At 40.4% G+C, this 20,855-nt stretch overlaps 2 protein-coding genes across 3 annotated transcripts in view; one reads left to right on the top strand and one right to left on the bottom strand.

The window, feature by feature from the left end:
* Positions 1-1,294: 1,294 nt before the first annotated feature.
* Positions 1,295-14,815, bottom strand: TRMT6 (tRNA methyltransferase 6 non-catalytic subunit). 2 transcript variants are annotated; one of them, XM_053573396.1, is made up of 11 exons: positions 14,525-14,815; positions 10,333-10,460; positions 8,444-8,553; positions 7,280-7,371; positions 7,083-7,166; positions 6,696-6,820; positions 4,905-5,266; positions 4,425-4,510; positions 3,690-3,792; positions 3,501-3,587; positions 1,295-2,183 (listed from the first exon to the last, which is right to left on the bottom strand). In XM_053573396.1, the coding sequence occupies exons 1-11, from the start codon at positions 14,650-14,652 to the stop codon at positions 1,992-1,994; spliced, it is 1,497 nt and encodes a 498-aa protein (XP_053429371.1). In that variant the 5' UTR covers positions 14,653-14,815; the 3' UTR covers positions 1,295-1,991. The 2 variants fall into 2 exon arrangements, with proteins under 2 accessions (XP_053429371.1, XP_053429372.1); XM_053573397.1 differs by lacking the exon at positions 4,425-4,510 and having other exon boundaries at positions 4,852-5,266; positions 14,525-14,804.
* Positions 14,816-15,094: 279 nt separating this feature from the next.
* The window catches only part of MCM8 (minichromosome maintenance 8 homologous recombination repair factor), a 53,531-nt gene continuing 47,770 nt past the window's right edge, over positions 15,095-20,855 (top strand). Inside the window, exons 1-5 of the mRNA XM_053573401.1 lie at positions 15,095-15,196; positions 16,211-16,357; positions 16,629-16,712; positions 18,757-18,839; positions 19,737-19,886. Of these exons, the coding sequence (XP_053429376.1) occupies positions 16,213-16,357; positions 16,629-16,712; positions 18,757-18,839; positions 19,737-19,886 (462 nt within the window). The 5' untranslated portion in view covers positions 15,095-15,196; positions 16,211-16,212. The remainder of the gene's footprint in view (positions 15,197-16,210; positions 16,358-16,628; positions 16,713-18,756; positions 18,840-19,736; positions 19,887-20,855) is intronic.

Raw genomic sequence — 20,855 nt, 5'->3', positions numbered from 1 at the left:
AAATTCTCTGCCCCACCTCAGACCTACTGAGTAAGAAATTTGGGGGTGGAGAGTAACAATATGTACTTAGGAAGTCATCTATAGGAAGTTTTTCAACACTTAGAAGTTTGCACACGGTATTTGCAAACCACTGAATTAAATCATATGCATTCAAAAGACAAAGGAAATTATATGAGAAAAAATAACACAAGTTAAACTTTTGTGGCTGGTACTGGTAAGATGACTTCACAAGTCATCTCCAGGGGAACATGGGAACACAGAGCCTATTATAGCTTAGATTCCAGTGTCCTGCCCACAGTGACCAATAAGGATTTAGGGAATGAAATGAGTCTTGAAAACTGGCTGAATCCCAAGTAGGAGATGGTCCTAACAGTGACCAGCAGAGACCAGCCACTACTAAAGCTAGTCTGTGCAGTTTTCTGTTCTCCTTGACTGAACTTGACTGGCAGATGTGGGTCTGAACAGCCTGCAACGTGTTCAGTGAAGTGCTAATCCAAGCATGTCTCTACTAAAAAGAGTGTGTCTCACAATCAGCAATTAATGTGGCAACACTGACTACATCATTAATGTTAGATGGATCATAGTAAGAAAGTCTTTTATTCTTTAAAAGCAATTGTTTTCAGAAAAAGTAAGTAAAACCAAAGTTGCTGGTAATCACACTGGGCATTATCAGAATAGTACACACTATTTGTTTTTTTTTTTTTTGGCCAGGGCTGGGTTTGAACCCGCCACCTCCGGTACATGGGACCGGTGCCCCACTCCTTGAGCCACAGGCGCTGCCCTAGTACACACTATTTGGAAAAAGAAATGTCTTTTGTTCCGAGATGTTCCTCACTAGATGATCCACATCCTATTCTATGGTGACATGAAAAGCACGTTCTAGTAAGCAACAGATTCTAACTCTCAAACAGACAAGAGCTTTGGCTTTTTCCGCACACTTGCCTTTGCTGCAGCAGCTGATCAAATTTGATTATACTTTTCCAGAGCTTAGAAAGGCTACCAATTAATCATGCCAGAGCTCTTTAGACCAGTATCGAATACCAATAAAAAAGGCACTTTAAAGTACATTTTAGTATTGACACCAATGCAATAAGAAGTGATCTAAGACCTGCATGGAACTTTCTTTACAGTTCAAACAGACTGTATATTCTGTCTCCACATGTGCATGTACATATTCATATAGAGAGCAATCTATGATTCCATGTGTATACAAATATGTATGTGTACATAACAACATCCGTACACCCGTATGTGTGTGCATATGTGTATCACAAGTGAGGGAAGGAAAAAAATCATTTCTGTTTCCTTTAATTGAATACTACACAAAAATTCTAGTTACTTTATTTTGAACCAAGAATGAGAGGATTGGTAATTAATCCAAAAAAGTACCCTACTGAACCTTGCTATATACAAAAAAAGCATTAAAATAAATACTCAGAACTCTCCCAGGTTGTCAACTATTAATATAATAAAACCTAGCATTTCAAGAAAGCTTATTCGACTGCAGAGAACAAAATGGACATTTTTGGTACTGTAAACCTCACACACACACCCATATTGCTTAGGTGAAAAGAAAGGAATGAACAGAGGAAATTTCCTCCACAAATTCCTTCCTTTCAATACCCACCAAGTTTTAGCTATATTGTTATTTCACTTAGCTTAAAATATAAACAAAGTCTTGTATAAATACATCTTTTGGATGCTGAAATTCTCAAGATAATTACACAGAGCATTTAGAAGTCCTCAGAGGATTTTTGTTAAATATACACAATTGGTCACATTAGCGCACTGCATACCTCAGAGCCGCAGTTTTGACAGACCAAACCCAGCTGTGTCAAAAGTAGACAAAAGGCTTATTCCTTCTCAGGAACAAATGTATAGGCATTTTCTTATTCTCAGGATATGGAAAAACAATTAGTTATGGCATTTAAAATTTAATTATTAACTGTATGATGTCTTTTAGAACAAAAATCAAAGTAACTCTTAACAGGTTAAGAGTCAGACTCTGGGCATTTCCGTTTTTTAGCTGCTGGTTTCTCGGTCTTGTATGTTTCTAAAGTGCTTGAGTCGGACTTGAGGTTGGCATCTGCTTTAAGGTTGTCCATGGAAACGGTGAAGCCTGAGAGAAGGTACCCCCCACCTCCACTCATCAGCAATTTGGGATGACTTCGATCTGGCAAGACCTAATCAAGATGGAAAGGCAGACATTCATGTTTTCCCAAGACAAATGAAGTGCAGGCTAACAATACACACATCCCAAATCAGAATTTAAATGATATCGGTTCTCTTGAAGATTTAAATAGAACAATTTCTTTTTTTTTTGGCCGGGGCTGGGTTTGAACCCGCCACCTCCGGCATATGGGACCGGCACCCTACTCCTTAAGCCACAGGCACAGCCCAAAATGGAACAATTTCTAAGGAGCTACTTCCTTCATGTGACAGTGTGGAGAAAAGTACAGAAATCAGTTTAAGAGATTTTCCTTTGAAAAATAAAACCGAAGCTGTTTCTCAAGCCTGAGGCATGTTTCTGGTGGAGAATGGGCAAAAGGTTTGGGCAGGACTCTGGGCCTGTGCATAGCTTTCTTCCTCTTGCTTCAGGAAGTATTGAGGCCAACAGTGGAGCTCGTCGAGGAAGAAATAGCTACTAGAAGTCCATGCAGAACCTCCCTTCCCTGCTTCCCTGTTCTGACAAGGCTTCTCTCTGTTACCTTGGTTAAATAAGACAACCTCCACAAAAGGCAGGGTTTTACCCAAGGCTCACCAGCATCCTCACCAACCACAATGTGACAAAATACTGAAAGTTCCCAGTGACTGTTCCTAGTTGGTAACTAAGCATGGGTACCAGGACTGACCATTTCTGTCTAACACGGGGCTCCTTGAATGGACACTATTTGCTCCTAGGCTCCCCATCAGCCTTGCTGAAATATTCCTACAGCAGCACTGCAGGTTCTTCCTCTTGTCACCTTCCTCTACACCCTCCTTGCACAGCCTACCCAACTCACACCACCTACCCCGCACCATCTCTCCTTACCTTTTAAAGGCATTTCCTCCCAATACATCTCTTACACTTCAACTTCCATCTTGGTTATGTCTTTTAGAAGACCTGAACTGACAGGGAACCCACAAATAAATCCTAAAATATTGCTGCAATGATATCTCAGCAGAGGAGAAAAGACACTTCCTTATCTACTTGGGGATTTTGCTATTATCAATTACACCCTTGACAGTGATATCGAGGCCTTGAGGAAATACAAATCACAACTTGGTGTTTGCATTTTAAATGCCTCTGGGATGGAGTTACAACATAATGCACTCTGACATGAAAAGAGAAAAAAGGATCAGGAAAAGGCAGAGGCAATTTCTGAGTTACAACCGTAAGACGTTTCCACCTCTGCAGACAGAAACAGAAATATCTCTATTAAACAACTTCTAGTATGACTGCAAGGAGCCAGGCAGGAGTCAAGAGAGCAGCCCCTGGGCCTGGCTGTAAGAGCACATACCTGATAATTTCTGAGCCAGGTCTCAGATAGCCTGAGGTTGATGACCCCTCCCCTCTCTCGTAGTTTCGTATAACATTCCAACAGAGGCTGCAGGCAAAAACAGAATTCTGCTAAGAATTATTTCCTGGGCTACAGTTTGAGGATCAACATTCAGATCCAAGAATTCCCACCCATTCGTTCTAGTATTACCTCTTTATACTGACAGTAGACCACGAATGGCCTTGAAGGGGCCACAAAGTCCAGCAAAGACAGCAGCAGAGGAGTGGGGTGAAAACGACTAGCTACAATTAAACTGAAAGGAAAATGTTAGACAAATTATTTTTCTACTTCCCCAAAGTGGAGCGAAGTTTTAAAATGCATTTAAAATAATCATGCATTTAATTCGCATGACTCACACAAAGAAGAGATTTAGACACCACATTCTAGAAATCCACAACAGAATATAAAATGAGCTATTCTTTCTAGGAAACCCAAACTGGGTTATAAGCTCTTGAGCAGCTTGGCAACTCTAAGTTACATTAATGACATTCTTGAATTTTTTTCAAATTATCTGGAAGCAAATCCAACACTGTATGCTGCTTTGCAGGTATTTGAATCTCCTCTCCTTGTCAGGTTTCATTAACCCTTCCCTGTACCACAGCATTTGAATGCCCTACTCTCTGCACTTAGTAGGACTACTACAGTCCCATTTGGTCTGATGCATTGTCACTGGAGAAGGTTCAAATTTCTTCTGAAATGCTCTCAATAGCACAATCAATTTCCCACCTCTGCCGGGCTCAACCTCCTTTCTTTAAAAACCCACGAAGGAGCCTCATCTCATGGTCCACCTAAAATCTAAACAGTCAAGCAGAAAGAAAATGTCGATCTATTTGAAGTAGAGCCCACATGCACCAAGATGGCTCCTGCATTCTTTCATCAACGCACCCATCTGCATTTCTTTCGCTCAGCAGAGCAGCAGCCTCTAAATGTCTTTTCCTCTGTTCTTCTTGTCTCCTTTGTTTTTCCTGAATCTTCAAGAAGAAAAAGAAGAAACCAACGTACTGGGGTAAGTCAGTCAGGCTTATGGAAATGCTCTGGTCTGTCAAAATATTTCAACAATATTTATCAACTTGGACTTAAGCATCAGAAGGAGGCTGTTTACGAGGAAGTTGGAAAAAACATAAGATAGACTATACACATTAAAAACCTTCAGTAAACTACCTATGCAATGCTTTGTATCCTAAAGCTCCATCCCAGAGATTAAATCACACACTTGTATACACATATACACACACCCTTTCTCCAACTATTACCATGTTGGGAGCTGATGTGCCACAGACAAACCAAATCTCATGATTTAAATGAAGCTAACCGAAGCTCAGAGGCGAATATTATGAGGGTAGTGGGGACTCTTGACGTTCTTACATAATCCTTTTTGCTTCTTCTCTCTTTCGGCTCCTTATGTTCTGGATCTTGAGAGATGATTTCCATGGTTTCTTGCTCTACTGAGTGATTGACTTCTGGGGTCTCTGCCAGCCTGCCTTCATTCTCTTGTTCAGAAGTCTGTTTTTCCTCCTCAAGTGTGCCATTACTTTCTTCAACTGAAGCACTGTCTTTTGGTTCTGAAGATAACATGTCAGCGGAAAATGTTCCATTTAGGAGACTGTCCACTTTGTTGAGGGGAAATTCGTAAAGACCATGGAGGAAAGATTTGGGAAATCCAAAACATGCGGTTGCTGCCCGAACAGGCCCTCCTCCAGGATACAGCTGAATAATGGTGCCCAAACCTGGACAGATAAGAGAAATAAAAACATCTGCCTGATGGAGGAGACCCTTCATGGGTCCTCCACAGTTGCAAGACTTAAGGTCTTTCTACTTTATTCAGAGGCTGAAGGATGATGTAGCATCATTTGGGTCCAAATGGGGTCCATTTGGAATCTATGAATATTCCTAATAGAGGTAACAAAATTCTAAAAGAGATAAACAGGAAATCTTAAAGAAGTTTACCTTTAGGCCAGGCGTAGTGGCTCATGCCTGTAATCCCAGCACTCTGGGAGGCTGAGGTGGGTGGACTGCCTGAGCAAAACCCAGACCCCATTTCTAAAAATAGCTGGGCATTGGGCAGGAACCTATAGTCCCAGCTACTTGGAAGGCTGAAGCAAGAGAATCACTTGAGCCCAAGAGTTTGAGGTTTCTGTAAGCTATGACACCATGGCACTCTACTGGGGGTGACAAACTGAAACTGACTCAAAAAAAAAAAAAAAAGTTCAGGCGGCACCTGTGGTTCAAAGGAGTAAGGTGTTGGTCCCATACGCCGGGGGTGGCGGGTTCAAACCCAGCCCTGGCCACAAAAAAAAAAAAAAAGTTCACCCCCACTTTATACTACTATAAAATCCTATGATCATGCAAATTTGAAAGTCACATGATTGCTAATTAGCTGCTTCTCCTCACTCTAATCCTCAAATGGGCCACTTGTAAGTTACTTCCATTTTTTTTAAATGACAGGCTCTCCCTCTGTTGCCCCAGTCATTAAGACAGTGGTATCATTACAGCTTATTGCAACCTCAAATGCCTGGACTCGAGAGATCCTCCTCCATCAGCCAGCTAGGGACTACAGGTACATGCCATTACACTGAGCTAATTTTTTCATTTATTACAGACAGGGTGTCTTGCTCTATTACTTTGGCTGGTTTTGAACTTCCAACCTTAAGCAATCCTCCCACCTTGACCTCCTATAGTGCTAGGATTACAGGTGTGAATAAAAGTTCTTATTTTCTACAGGGCCAAAGAAAAGGCAGGCAAATCAGGCTGTGCTGTATCTTTCCAAGACAGAATACATGTTCATTAATCTTCCCACTCAAACTCCTCAATTTAGGCCAATAAAAATATCAACTAAGCAACAATTTACTAAAATAACTGTCCTGGAAGACCTAGCCACCACAGGCTCCAGCCTCATGCTCACTAATAGGAAAACTAGAAAAGACAACCACCACAGCTGAGTGGGACACGGGCATGGGGTGTGCACCAGCACAGCCTAGACAGGGAGATGTGGAGCAAAAAGGAAGGTATCTGGGGCCAGGAGCTGTGCAAGTTCACTCCAAGGCACTTCATTAACCTTGAAGTAACTCAATCTGGCTTTCCATGAGTTTGAATTTTTAGAACCCTTCACGCACATCAGGGTGGAGTTTTACTAAACTTGAAAATAATAAATCTTACCTCCCATTCGTTCCATCATTGCACCCAGCACCAAGCCTGCACACGTTTCCATTACAATCATTTTATTGCCAGCACGGATATTTCCCAATGTCAACATCTGGGCTAGGGTATCGTACCGCATATGGCTAAGGTAAAAAGAATAATTTTTTCATTTTTAGCTAAGTAAAGCCTGCTATTTTATTCATTATTTTTCAAGTTTTGTTTGTGTTATAAAAATTATGTTGATAAGATTATTGATTGCGTTGGAGGCAATAGTAAAAGGACTTACAATTTATGAGGTAGGAGGACACTTTATGCAGGTGAGCAAGTTTGTCATTTACTTAAAAGCATGACTTTCTTAAGGATATATTTCCCCCAATTATATTTTTGAAAGGAAACAAAGCGTACTTAATTTTTCCAGGTTCTTTTGCATAATACATAATTGAAAGAATACGGGTAGAAGGCTTCACAACAGTAATGATGGCTTCATATCTGGGGGAAGAAAAAACAATGCTAATTTAAAGTGACTTATAATATTTTACTCTAAAATGTATTATAAATACATAAAAATTGAATATTAACTTTTTCGAACAGAAACTACTTACTTCTTTTTCTTCTTTTTTATATATTTATCTTGAGCAAATTCTGTCTTGTCTCGGAATGTTGTACTATTTTCAATTAACTGCTGAACTATTTCCTATAAGAAAAGGAGCAAGCAGATTTTCTGAAACTTTACTTTCATGGGATAAATAATTTCAAAGGTTTCTTACCACAGAATGGCTCCAACAACCCGATTCTCCAATCCCTTTTCCAAAGAAGTTCAAATCGATGAACTTCCTGTTTCTATACCCTATTTAGAATTTGTAACAAGATACAAGTATTTTATAACTATACTTAAAGTAAAAGATCAGAAATATACGATAAAGGGAGAAGAGAGGCAGAGGAAACTCATTTCTGAAGATTTTGGCTGAAACATTACTAAAAATGAACAAAGTTAAATCCTGATACATACTCTTACCAAATTCTCTACCACTAATATTAGTAATGTCATTCACCCATATGTCTGCACATACAAAACAAGATATTTAGTGTACTGAATTGCATGTATTTTTTGACAACAAAAGCATATTATTTTACCATTTTACCCTAAGGTAAAGTCTGCTTTAAAAACCATTTCCCTAAATATCGAACACACAAAAACAAAACAAAAAATCCTTTGAATCAACCTGGATGGAAGTGGAACACATTCTTCTTAGTAAAGCATCACAAGAATGGAGAAGCAAAAATCCAATGTACTCAATTCTAGTATGAAGGCAGTAGATGAGCTAATATAGTAATTCTCAACCCTCCTAATGCCACAACCCTTTAATACAGTTCCTCATGTTGTGGTGACCCCCAACCATAAATTATTTTCGTTGCTACTTCATAACTGTAATTTTGCTACTGTTATGAATTGTAATGTAAATATCTGATATGCAGGATGGTGTTAGGCGATTCCTGTGAAAGGGTCGTTTAACCCCCAAAGGGGTCGTGACCCACAGGCTGAGAACCACTGATCTAATACAAGAGTGGGCGGAAGGGGAATGAGGGACTGGGGAGAGAGGAGGCGGGAGGGGGGATGGGGGGGTCACCGTGTATGGCACACACCTTGGGGGCAGGACACAATTACAAGAGGAACTTTACCTAACCATCAAAATCAGTGTAACCTAATTATTTGTACCCTCAATGAATTCCCAAACAATAAAAAAGAAAAATCCTTTGACTGTTACCTCTCCTTTAATGCCCTTGTCCTTCAAAGCTTTTATGTCATCTTGAGTAAGCTTCTGAGATTTCCCATCATCAACTATATTTCGATTATCAGTGCCAGCTTCTTTAGTCTCTAAGGAAAGAAATTGCCTTATGACATATATGGTCTGAAATTAGTTTCCAATCTTTCTTTTTTTGAGTTCATATCCATGCCCAGCCTGTTGGTCATTCCACTCTGGCCTTGCAGTTCCACTGTCCCCACCAGTCTACTCTCCTTTCCTGCAACAACTACTCTGAGCCTCTAACTTGTCTTCTGGCCCCCACTCTTCCTCTCCTGCTACACACTTGGGATGCCAGAGCACTTTCTTTAAATGTATTGGCTCATCTACCCTAACTCTTCTTTTTTTTGTAGACATTGTCTCATTTTATCACCATTGGTGGAGTGCCGTGGCATCACACTGCTCATAGCAACCTCCAACTCCTGGGCTTAGGCGATTCTCTTGCCTCAGCCTTCCGAGTAGCTGGGACTACAGGTGCCCGCCACAACACCCGGCTATTTTTTGTTGCAGTTTGGCTGGGGCCGGGTTAGAACCCGCCACCCTTGGTATATGGGGCCGGTGCCCGACTCACTGAGCCACAGGCGCTGCCCATCATATACCCTAATTCTTAAAACCATACAGTGGCTTCCCATAGCAATGAGAATACATTCCAAAGATGACCTACAAAGTTGTGAATGATCTGGCCCCAGCCTACTTTTCTGGCCTCATCTCTTCATCCCTCAGCTTCAGCCAAACTGCTTTTCTCTCTGTTCATTGACACGCCCAGCAAGGTCCCACAGCAGGCTTTTGGCACTTGTGGCTCCCTCTGCTTGGAAGGCTCTTATGACAGATCTCTGAGTGGCTGGATCCTTTCCACCACTTAAAGCTGAGCTCATCCTATCAGAGAGGTTGGCTTCACCCAATCAAGCTGCAGTACAGGCTCTAGCTTTATCATCATCACAGCACAAACCACCATCAGAAATTATGCCATTTTGCTTGTCTACTTGATTATTTTTATTGTTCCCTACTGGTAAGTACATTTTATAAGACAGCCTATCTTATATGCTTTGAACATATTTGATGCTTTATAAAAACATGGATATTAATTTAAGAGTATCTAAATAATTGATACAAATCAAAACTTTACTAGTACTTTAAAATAATTATTTTTCCTTTTATTAATAAAATTATTAAGTATGTTCCTTTTAATAAATACTTCATTTTAATTAACAATAGATTTTAGATAAAAAGTTGATGCTAAAAAATAATAATATTAATAGCTAAAATTATGGGCCCCTATTAAAAGCAAGGCACTATTCAGAACTTCCCATGAGTCTAAGCACTGAGCACTCACTACCACCTAAGCGTTAAGTGTGTTAATGGCCCCATTTTACACTTATAAGGATATATGACTTAGAGAAACCAAATAGATATATGACTTATAAGGATATATGACTTAGAGAAACCAAACCTTGCCTAAGGTTATAAGGCAAGTGATGACACTAGAAATTAAACTTAGCTAGTTGGATTCAAAGTCAGATCTCTTAACCTCTCCACTATATGCTAGCTATCTTGTAGCTACTACTTAATTTCTAGGCACTGAAAAGAGTTCTACACTTGTTCATGCAATGAAGAAAGGACTCATGGGATTAAATGTCTGGCCCAAGCTCAGAGAATCAAGTAATGGTGGGCTGGTACCAGAATCCAGATGATCTCGTGGACCAAGGTAGTACTTGCTTCATTTCACCTAGCCATCGTTCTTAGATTATAAGTTAAGATTACTTTCCGGATATCATGGGCTAGCACTTTGGAATTCACTGGAGCTTGACTAGCCAGTTGGACAGCATCTATTTCAAACACCCAAAGTAGTGCACCTGAAGTAGGCTCTTGCTGCTTCTTCTTGGGCTGAAGACTTCCTCCACTGGTCACTTCAAATGTGGTTCCATAACTATGGCCAATGATGTTATCCAGGTAGAACCACTGCTTTTCAAAAGTTACTTTTCTGGGGAAGAAAAACCAATCGATTAACTGGTTTATTTTGTGCTCAGTATAGAAAAGACACACTCATTCTACTTTTTTTCAAAAGCAGTCTCCACAATGTATGACCAGCAAGATTATGTCTGAACAAAAAGCAACAAATGAACTATGGAGAACTGGGTTAGAGACACAAAATTAGTAAAAATGCCATAAAACACTGAATTTTGGAAAGAGGAGGCAAATACAGAAAACACTTCTCTTCTAGGACATCAGTCTGACCCCACTTTGCACTGTCTTCAGAATATCCAAACTGAGAGGCTCTGAGGATTTCCTGAATAGTAGGCAGGGTTGCCAATATTGCCAGACCACTGGACATGTATCGTGATACCCTTTGCAATTTACACCAGAAAAAAATCTCAAAACTGAACAATCATTGAGATGACAAAGATTTAACAAATTCCCTGGACTTGATGAAACAGGGCAATTTATTTAAAATTATCTAATAAAAACAAATTACATTTAGTGACAATTTACATGTTTAGAAGTGAGGTTTAACACTGACAATACCCTCCTGAGGACCAGGCCACTTCAGGTTTTCCTATTACCCAGATCTTTACATTATTGCAATTTCAAAGGGAAATCCCACAAAAACACAAACCTGTCTCCTCAAAAGAAAACTACCATCTGCTGAGTGCCAGTCAGGGGCTAGGTAGTATAGGCCAAGTATGTTTACACTCTTTAATTTAATTCTTATAGTAACCCTGGGATATAGCTCTTTCCAGATGAGCAAGCTGAGGCCCATGGAGAAGCATCTCATCCAAGATTAACAGTTACAAAGCAGGGTGGCGCCTGTGGCTCAAGGAGTAGGGCGCAGGTCCCATATGCTGGAGGTGGCGGGTTCAAACCTAGCCCCGGCCAAAAACCAAAAAAACAAACAAACAAACAAACAAAAAAAAACAGTTACAAAGCAGTGGACCCGTGATTCTGCACTGAGCTATCTGACATTAAAGCCTGATTCTTCCCACTCTACCACAGTCTGCTCTAGCAAAGATCTAAAGAGCTTAGGAAACCCCACCTAGCTCCAGGACATGACTCATGTGCACAGAACACTGAACTGTGGAAGATACATCATGATAAGTGTGCTTGCACTCCACCCCTCTCCTTCTCTTGCTGTCTTTGTGCCCCTGGAGGCTGGCCATAACAGAATGCATTGCCCTGTCATCCAGGCTCCCTAGTCAAAGGCATACTACCACTGCTGGTTCCCGGGTGCATCACCTTATTTAAATCTAAATCTGAAGGATTTAGATTTCTCTAAATCCTGCCATACCTTCGTATATGTTATTTGCACATCTTCGCTAAAGCTTACTTAAATCATTAGAATGAAATTCTGCAAGATCCTAAGGGACCCAGACAGAGAGAATTCTTGTTCTTTGCTGGGTCCTCAGTTATTAACACAGAACACAGCAGACATTCAAAATATTTGCTCAGAAGTCAAAACTTAGCTCATCCCAGATGTGCATCCCTCACCCTCAACCTTCAAGCGCCTTGGTGCTACTGAAACACTGGATCTGAGCTGACCTGGGTTTAGCGGCCTATGTGATGTCCAAAGGGGGTGTGGGATGTCAAACTAGCTCAGCAGTTTTCAACCTGTGGGTCGCGACCCCTTTGTAACAATGAAAATACAACGCAGCATTAGGAAGGTTGAGAACCACTGAACTAGCTGGTCTAACAGGAGGTCACTACCCCAGTCAGGAAAGTGGAGCCCAGTCAGAGGGATCTGGGGTTCACATCTTCACCAGGCAAGAGAATTCTTTTTCTCCTCCCCTGAGAGCCAGGACTACTGTTGCCCAACCAGATGAGTGCAGCCCACAAGGAAAGCTGATAGGGGAGTTTGGCTGGGATGTTATCCAGGTAGATAACCATGGCAGCTGGGATGTTATCCAGGATAACCATGGCAGCTGAGTTCAGAGGGTCATTTTCTAAATAAAATGGAAACTGCCACCATGACTTCTGTCAAAAAGAGGGTCTGATGGAAAGTATTTCCAAATAAATGTCTAAGGAGTACTTTTTATAACTGAATAGGCTACTGTCTGTCTCCTTGATGATGAAAAAGTCTAAAAGAGTACATTATTACTCTTCTCTTCCGTTTGTAAGCATCTGTTCGTAAGTGCGAGTTGTACCTAAGTCAGATGTTTGTTACTCGGGAACTTTTCTCTCTCTTCTCTCACATTTAAACAGCTACAGATATGAAAATTAAGTGACTTGCAAGAACAATGGGAGAAATAAAAGAAAGGGGAAAAAATGTTTCACCTGGGTGGTCATTATATAGATGTGTAACATTGGGCTCATTCATTGACGTTATAATCTAAGAACTTTGCTGGCTATGTTATACTTCAACTAAAAAATTTAAAGAATTACTGTTATGAACCTCTGAATATTATGTACTTGGAAGCAGGCACTGAACTTCTAATTTAAAATTCTGAAAAGAGGGCGGCACCTGTGGCTTAGTCGGTAGGGTGCCGGCCCCATATACCGAGGGTGGCGGGTTCAAACTCGGCCCCGGCCGAAATGCAAAAACAAAAACAAAAAAATATAGCTGGGTGTTGTGGCGGGCACCTGTAGTCTCAGCTACTTGGGAGGCTGAGGCAAGAGAATCGTTCAAGCCCAAGAGTTGGAGGTTGCTGTGAGCTATGTAAGGCCATGGCACTCTACCGAGGGCCATAAAGTGAAACTCTGTCTCTACAAAAAAAAAAAAAAAAAATTCTGAAAAGAAAAAAATACTCGTTTCAAAAGCACTAAAGTACAGTAGTGATGAGGGACAGTCATAAAATTCCTCTAATGCAATCATCAGTATAAAATTTTTTCTTACTGAAAAACTTAAAAATGCTTAAAAGTTGGTGCAGATATTACATTTCTGGACTAAAAGAAATACACCTTTTCCTCACATTTTTTTTTCTTTATTGAATTGGTGCTTGTACAAAAAAGCTGATTTATCACCAGCTTGGGGCTTTGGGGACTGTCACTGGACTATTTTCTAATGATGCCTGCTTCACCTTAAATGCCAGTCAGCAGCAGATTCAAAGAGGAGTAATGTAATTCACCTCAAGTGAGCACTTACCAGAAATTCCAAATCTCATTAATACATAGCTTTTTGGTCTGCAAACAGCTGTTGTCCTGACATGTATTCAACTTACTTCTTTGTCAAAGGTAATATAATAACCCAGCTCAAAAGAAAACTTGGTTGTACTTTTCAGATACATTAACCTAAATATTCCAAGGCATTTTCCCCATTCATAGCTATTAGGATTTAGCAACTTCATCATCCCTTGCAGTTATCAAAATTCCACTTCTCTAGTACTAAACAGGGCAACACCGGTCAACAGGTTTATAAACTAAACCTAATATCGAGTTCTTAGATGTTGAGCAAATTGCTTTTGAGCAAATTTCCAAGCTTTGAATCCCTTCGTGTAAAATGAAGGAACACCAAAGTTATCCCAGGAAAAGTTGTCTCCTTTCTTTATTCCTGATAATCCTGCTGAGGTAAAGGTAAGGGGCCAGACTACATAGGAGAGATTCTATTTTTTCGCAGGATAGATCCTGGCTGCGGGATTAGAGAAGGAAGATGTATGGGAGAAAAGGGGATGCTGGGAAGAGATTCCGAAAATAAGGATAAAATCCCAGAATTAAGTGGGAGCATGGGTCTGTGAGAAGATCTCAAGGACCTAGGGAAAGAAACCCAGGACCGGGGAGGCATATTCATGGCATCTGAACAACCAAAGGCCAAGGATTGCCCTCAGGAGAAAGGACTCAGTGGAAAAACTGGAAAGATGCTGAAGGTAGAGGATCATCAGGTAAGAAATCATGGAAGGGACACTCTGTGGGAAGACAGGATCGGAAGGGGAGATTCCGAGGGTCGAGGATGGGAACCTGGTGGAAAATCCGTCTGTGACTATTAGACCTGAGACAACGAGAGCGAGATAGGGATCAAGAGATGCAAGAATGAGACTCTGGTGGCAGGGGTCTGTGGGAAGACCCGGAGGAAATAAGTATCCAGGGTGGGGGACTCCTAAAACCAACCACCTGACTTACTTTCTCCGCTGGACTTGCACTGCTTTGAACACATCTTCCCGTTTCAGCACCACGAAGTCTCCATCACGGATGCGGTTGCCCCCAGGCTGCGGTGGCTGTGGGCCCGGCTGCTCCCCTGAGTCTTCCATGACGCTCAGCCGGTCCCGGTGCTCCGCGGCGTCCCTCCACCCCTTATGTTCCGCTCCTCCTCCTCCACAGTAGCCGAAACAAGCTTTACTTCCCACAACCCGGGAGACCTAACGCCCTCGGACCAGCACCGCCCCCACGTGCTGCGCGCCGCTTCCGCTTTCCGGCTCCAGACTTCCGGACCGCTTCCGCGGCCTCCCGGCTTCCGTCCGGCCGAACTCCTGGATTGGCTGCACTCCGTCCCACCCCGCCTCCGCGGCCTCCCGGCTTCCGTCCGGCCGAACTCCTGGATTGGCTGCACTCCGTCCCACCCCGCCTCCGCGGCCTCCCGGCTTCCGTCCGCCCGAACTCCTGGATTGGCTGCACTCCGCCCCACCCCTCCGGGCTCGCTTATGCCTTGGACGGAAGTTGCGTCACAGACGCGCCAAAAAGGAATTTGAACAAGCTTGGGCTTCAGCTTAAGGTAGTTTGGTTCTGTAGGTTTGTTCTTAGATTGGATTTGTACGTAAGTTGGAACAGACACATTTACCTGTAACAGCCCTGTTTGTAAGTGCGAGTTGTACCTAAGTCAGATATTTGTTACTCGGGAACTGCCTGTCTCGTTCTCCACTCTTACCTCTTAGATTTATGTTGGAATCGTTAACTCTTGTCACCATATTATCTCGTTTGAGAAGGGTATGGCCTGTAGCCTTGTTGAAGGAGCGCCTCAGCTTCAGAGCCTGAAGGAGTGTTGATTTCCGTATTGTCACCGCTTTGATCTTGAGCAGTTTGCTTAATTTCTCTGAACATTGGTTGTAAAATGTGTAATGTCAGATTGATTTTCAAAGTCCTGTCGTGCCCTAAAATCGTGAGCTTTTTAGTTATTTATTAACCAGATTCTTTTAATGAAGATGAATAGGCTCTCTTGCAATGAATTGTACTAAAGTATATGGATATATTCTTATTTACTGGTATCCGTAGGATGTGAATTATTTTAAAGTAGACTATTTTTTAGACCAGTTTTCGGTTTACAAAAAAGTTGCACAGAAAGTGTTTGTGACAGTGCAGAATTGACTGTGTGTAAGGAGCTATGATGATGTATTTCTCAGTGCCTGACCGGTCAGGGTTATGTTCATCCTATTATTACCCTATAAAAGGTCTCAAGTTTATTATCTTAGAATAACAACTGGCAACAAGTTATCTTAGAATTAATAACCTATCTTACTTTCATTTCTACTGTGGGAAACTTCTTGAAAACAAGTAATTATAAGTCTTTATTTTTAGCTCATGAGCTTCTAGTGTGGTTAAATGAAACTATGAAACTAATAGTTATTAGTTATTAAACTATAAAATTATTCCGTGCTATAATATGCTTTAAAAATTGATATAGATTAAAAGAGTAACTGCAGAATGCTTGGGTCTTGTACCATAGTGTACAACTTTGCATACTATAGTGTACAACCTTGCAAGCCTCTTTACTAGTCTCCAACCTAGATATATTATTTTATTATTAGTACATTTTTAGGAGCACTATTTTCCAAATAGTTTTGGTGAAGACTTTTTAAAATTTCTGTCTTTTAGACATGAATGGAGAGCATAGAGGCAGAGGTTTTGGACGAGGAAGATTTCAAAGCTGGAAAAGAGGAAGTGGTAGGAACTTTTCAGGAAAATGGAGAGAAAGAGAACATAGACCTAACTTGAGTAAAACTACAGGAAAACATAATTCTGGTAGGTGAGGTCAATGATTGTTCAATTTTTTTTCCCTTCATGAAGGAAGCAACTCATGTCTATCATAGGAAACAGTTTATCTCAAACTTCGGTCTATCTTTTATTAGATGCTACTCCTTAAGCAAGTATTTGAATACAGTATAAAAATCCCCAAATTTTTACCAAAACCTCTACTTCATTAATATCATATCAAATTCTCATTGTTGGAAGAAGCAAATTGGGGAGGAAAGTTTACTGGTTCTACTAATTTAGTATTCTATTTCTTTTTCAGGACAAACCCCACAGTCTTTGCTACTTCAGTCAACACTGGATAAATTCATACCATATAAAGGCTGGAAGCTTTATTTCTCTGAAGGTAGAGTTAAAAGTGTAAAATGTACCATAAATTATATTTTCTTATCTTGTCTTTCGATGCTACATCTCATACTATTATTAATTCATTTGGCTTATTGACATATACCCTGTTAATCTTAGTTTACCCAAACAATTGAATCATGTTTATCTTTCAGAGCATTGCTTTTAGGTTTTTTATTAGGAAAATAGAAACCATACTAGGTATTTCAAAAAGGGGACTTGATACAGGGAATTTGATACACAGGGGAAGACTTAAAAGAGCAAATTGCAGTAATTCCCCAGAAAGTGGTAACTTTAAGAAACTATCCCTGTGACTGAAGGAACAAAAGAAGTTCTGAGGTTACCAAAGCCTAAGGTTTTGTTTGGGGGGGTGGAGGGGGACAACATATCTATTGTTTTGACCTCTGTAGGGCACCCTACAAAGCTGTACTTGGACTTTGTTGTGCTCAGATTACTGAGGTAAATGAAGCTGGTTGCTGCTGGTAGCTGAGAGGACATTACTTGGTGCTCAGAGCTGGGGACTACAACTGTAGCAATCTAGCTATCTTCTGTACCTGCAGAGATGCTGAAGAGAATTGGAAACAAGAATAAATTCCTGGTGGCACCTGTAGCTCAGTGGATAGGGCACCAGCCACATACACCCAGGCTGGCGGGTTCAAACCTGCCCGGCCCAGCTAAAAACAATGACAACTGCAACAAAAAAAATAGCTGGGTGTTGTGGTAGATGCCTATAGTGCCAGCTACTTGGGAGCCTGAGGCAAGAGAATGGCTTAAGCCCAAGAGTTTGAGGTTGCTGTGAGCTGTGATGTCATGGTACTCTACGCAGGACCATAGCTTGAGACTGTCTCAACATAAATAAATAAATAAATGAATAAAATAAAATAAAGAATAAATTTCTTTCTTACTTTCTGCTGCCTTCCAGTCTCTAAAGTACCTCCAATTGGCAGAAGTTGAAGGGAGTCTTGAAAATGGAGAGTGTAAATCTCGAGCATAGCATCACAGAACAGAAAATAGAATGGTTAGCTTAGAACTAGGAGGCAATAACCAATGCAGCTTTGTGTAGAAACATGGTTAAGAAATCTGTTTGATAATCAAGAAAAGCAGTAACAATGCATATGTGTTTGTATAGGTGTGAGGAACTGTCTCTTCTGTGCTCTTGTTATAAAATATATCTGTTATGTCTCTTTTGATGAGTTATGCGTCATGTATATGTATATATATGTATGCGTGTGTATTTGACCCAGTAGACTTAAAACTGTTTGAGGTCAAGGACCCTGCCCTATATACTAGCCACTCACTATTCAGTTTGTGAATGAATAGTGTACTTTACAAATGTTTTCTCTTTTTGGAGTATGAGTTTTTTTTCTATTTATAGATCACTTTCATAAGTGATCCCTGGTTGCTTTAGGATGCATTAGCCACACCCAAACTCATGTTGTTCTCTTAGCAGTACACTACACTATAAGAGATCTTTGGATTAGTCCTAAAGATGGATTTCAAGAGGTTTCACCAGCTTATATTTGACTGGCTGTTCTTCCAAACTACTTCATTATACATTTTCTGTAGGAGAACAGTTTGAAAGTATTGCAGAACTTTAGGGTATAAAAATAATAGCTTTACAATTTCCGGAACAGAATTTTGTATTGGTCTGTCAAGAGATCAGATCTCTCCTTTGATTGTCTTCAGCTCTGTTTCAGTATAAAAGGTCATGTGTCTGGCTTTGGTCGTAGTTTTGGTTTAAGTTTTTTTGTGTGAGCTATTTGAACTCATATGTACTATTAAATATGAAAGATTCAAAACGAAGTTTCCCAGATACTGGGCGGTTTTAGAGAGAGGCCCTTTCTGTCTGTATTTCAGGAAATACAGACCTAAACTTGTTTTAGAAATGAGTATTTATTCTATAACAGTTCTTATTTAAGTGCAATCAAAATATAAAGCAATTGGAAAATAATCGCCTAGCACGTATATAGGGTTTCTTTCATCTAATGAAAAATATGCTTGCACATGTGTGATTATTTGTGCTAATGCCATATTTGTTGGATTAGTTTACAGTGATAGTTCTCCTTTCATTGAGAAGATTCAAGCATTTGAAAAATTTTTCACAAGGCATATTGATTTATATGACAAGGTAAGATTCTTAACAACAAAACTGCCAGTCCAACTTTATGTGTGTTTGAGGTGCTATGATTGTGATCATATGAGTCATCCCTGCCACTTACCTCCAGTGTGGACTTTGGTGAATTATATAACTTCTCTTTGCATCAGTTTTTTCTTTCAGTTGATCAACCTCAAAGGATTGTTAAAAGGCATACATAAGTTAATATATTTAAAGTATTAGAGAACCATACTTGGCACAAAGCTTATATTTATATAGCATTTACCATTATCACTATGTAAATATTATATGCTCTCTCAAAAAGTGTATAATTCAATGCTAAGTTATGCTAATTGACTACAGAAACAATTATTTTTTGTTGTTGTTTTATTTTTATTGTTTTTTGAGACAGAGCCTCAAACTGTCGCCCTGGGTAGAGTGCTGTGGCATCACAGCTCACAGCAACCTCCAATTCCTGGGCTCAAGCCATTCTCCTGCCTCCACCTTCCAAGTAGCTGGGACTACAGGCACCTGCCACAATGCCCAGCTATTTTTTGGTTGCAGCTGTCATTGTTTGGCGGGCCCTGGCCACAGGTGCCGAACCTTTTTTTTTTTGAGACAGTCTCACCATATTGCCTTGGGTAGGGTGCTATGATGTCATCGTAGCTCACAACAACCTTAAACTACTGAGCTCAAGTAATCCATTGGGCTCAACCTCCTGAGTAGCTGGGACTATAGGTGCCTGCCACACTGCCCACATGCCTGGCTAGTTTTTCTGTTTTTAGTAGATACAGGGTCTTGCTCTTGCTCAGGCTGGTCTCAAACTGCTGAGCTTAAGCAGTCCACCCACTTCATCCTCCCAGATAGTATTATAGATGTGAGCCAACACACCCGGCCCAATTATGATTTTAATACATTTATATTTTATAGGATGAAATAGAAAGAAAGGGAAGTATTTTGGTGGATTTTAAAGAACTGACAAAAGATGATGAAATAACTAACTTGATACCAAGTATAGCAAGTGAACTAAGAGATGCTCCTGAGGAAACATTGTCATGCATGGGTTTGGCAATACATCAGGTAAATATTTATTTTGTGCAGACTTTTGTCAGAATTTTAAACGAGTATTTCACAGTTACAGCACCTTCTCTAAAAAATATGTATTTAGCTTTTACCAAAAGATTTTTGCTAGAACTAAAAGGTTGTAATCCTGTCATAAAAGATACCATTTATTCTATATTCAGCAACTTACTTAAATAAAAAATATTTTTAACTTATTTGAATTTTATTAATCTCATTAAAGATTGTCCAGAAATTAAACTTTGTTTTCAAGGAGCTATACAGTCTCAAAGGGAATATAAGACAAGGCATCACAGAGCAAAAAGACCAACTCAAATTTAGGTTCTGTGGCATGGCAAATCATTTAATCTTGCTGAATTTTCCTCATCTATCAAATAAAAATAATAATTTGTGCTGTGCCTGACTATTTTCCAGGATCAGTGACATAGCATATATGAAAGCTTTTTTTAGGCTTGCAAATAGATAAATGCTTTAGGATAAAGAATAGCAAATCTCAGGAAAGGCACAACAAAGTGCTGGATGCATTCAGTGGTAAATATGTATAAGACCCTGAACTGTTTGGGAAGAAGGGAAAAAGTTCAGAGGAAGACTTTATAAATAATGGTGGAATTTGACAGGTCTTAAAGGGGGAGCCAGAATTTGGACTTAGAGCCGGGAAGGTAAAGATAATCCAGGTACAAGGAATGGTTCATGATAAAGATGTTTACACTTCTATTAACTCTAAACTGGGAGCCTTGACTGTTGTCTTCAGACTCAACTGGTCATTCTTTCCCCATATGCATGTCACCACATCTTTTCATTTCTTTCTTTCCTTCTTTTTTTTTTTTTGAGACAGAGCCTCAAGCTGTTGCCCTGGGGAGAGTGCTGTGGCATCACTGCTCACAGCAACCTCAACCTCCTGGGCTCAAGCGATTCTCCTGCTTCTACCTCCGAAGAAGCTGGGACTACAGGCGCCCTACACAACGCCCG

Source organism: Nycticebus coucang, chromosome 21 (genome assembly GCF_027406575.1).
Source record: "Nycticebus coucang isolate mNycCou1 chromosome 21, mNycCou1.pri, whole genome shotgun sequence".
Classification (NCBI taxonomy): Eukaryota; Metazoa; Chordata; class Mammalia; order Primates; family Lorisidae; genus Nycticebus; species Nycticebus coucang.
This window is presented reverse-complemented; position numbering and strand designations above follow the sequence as displayed.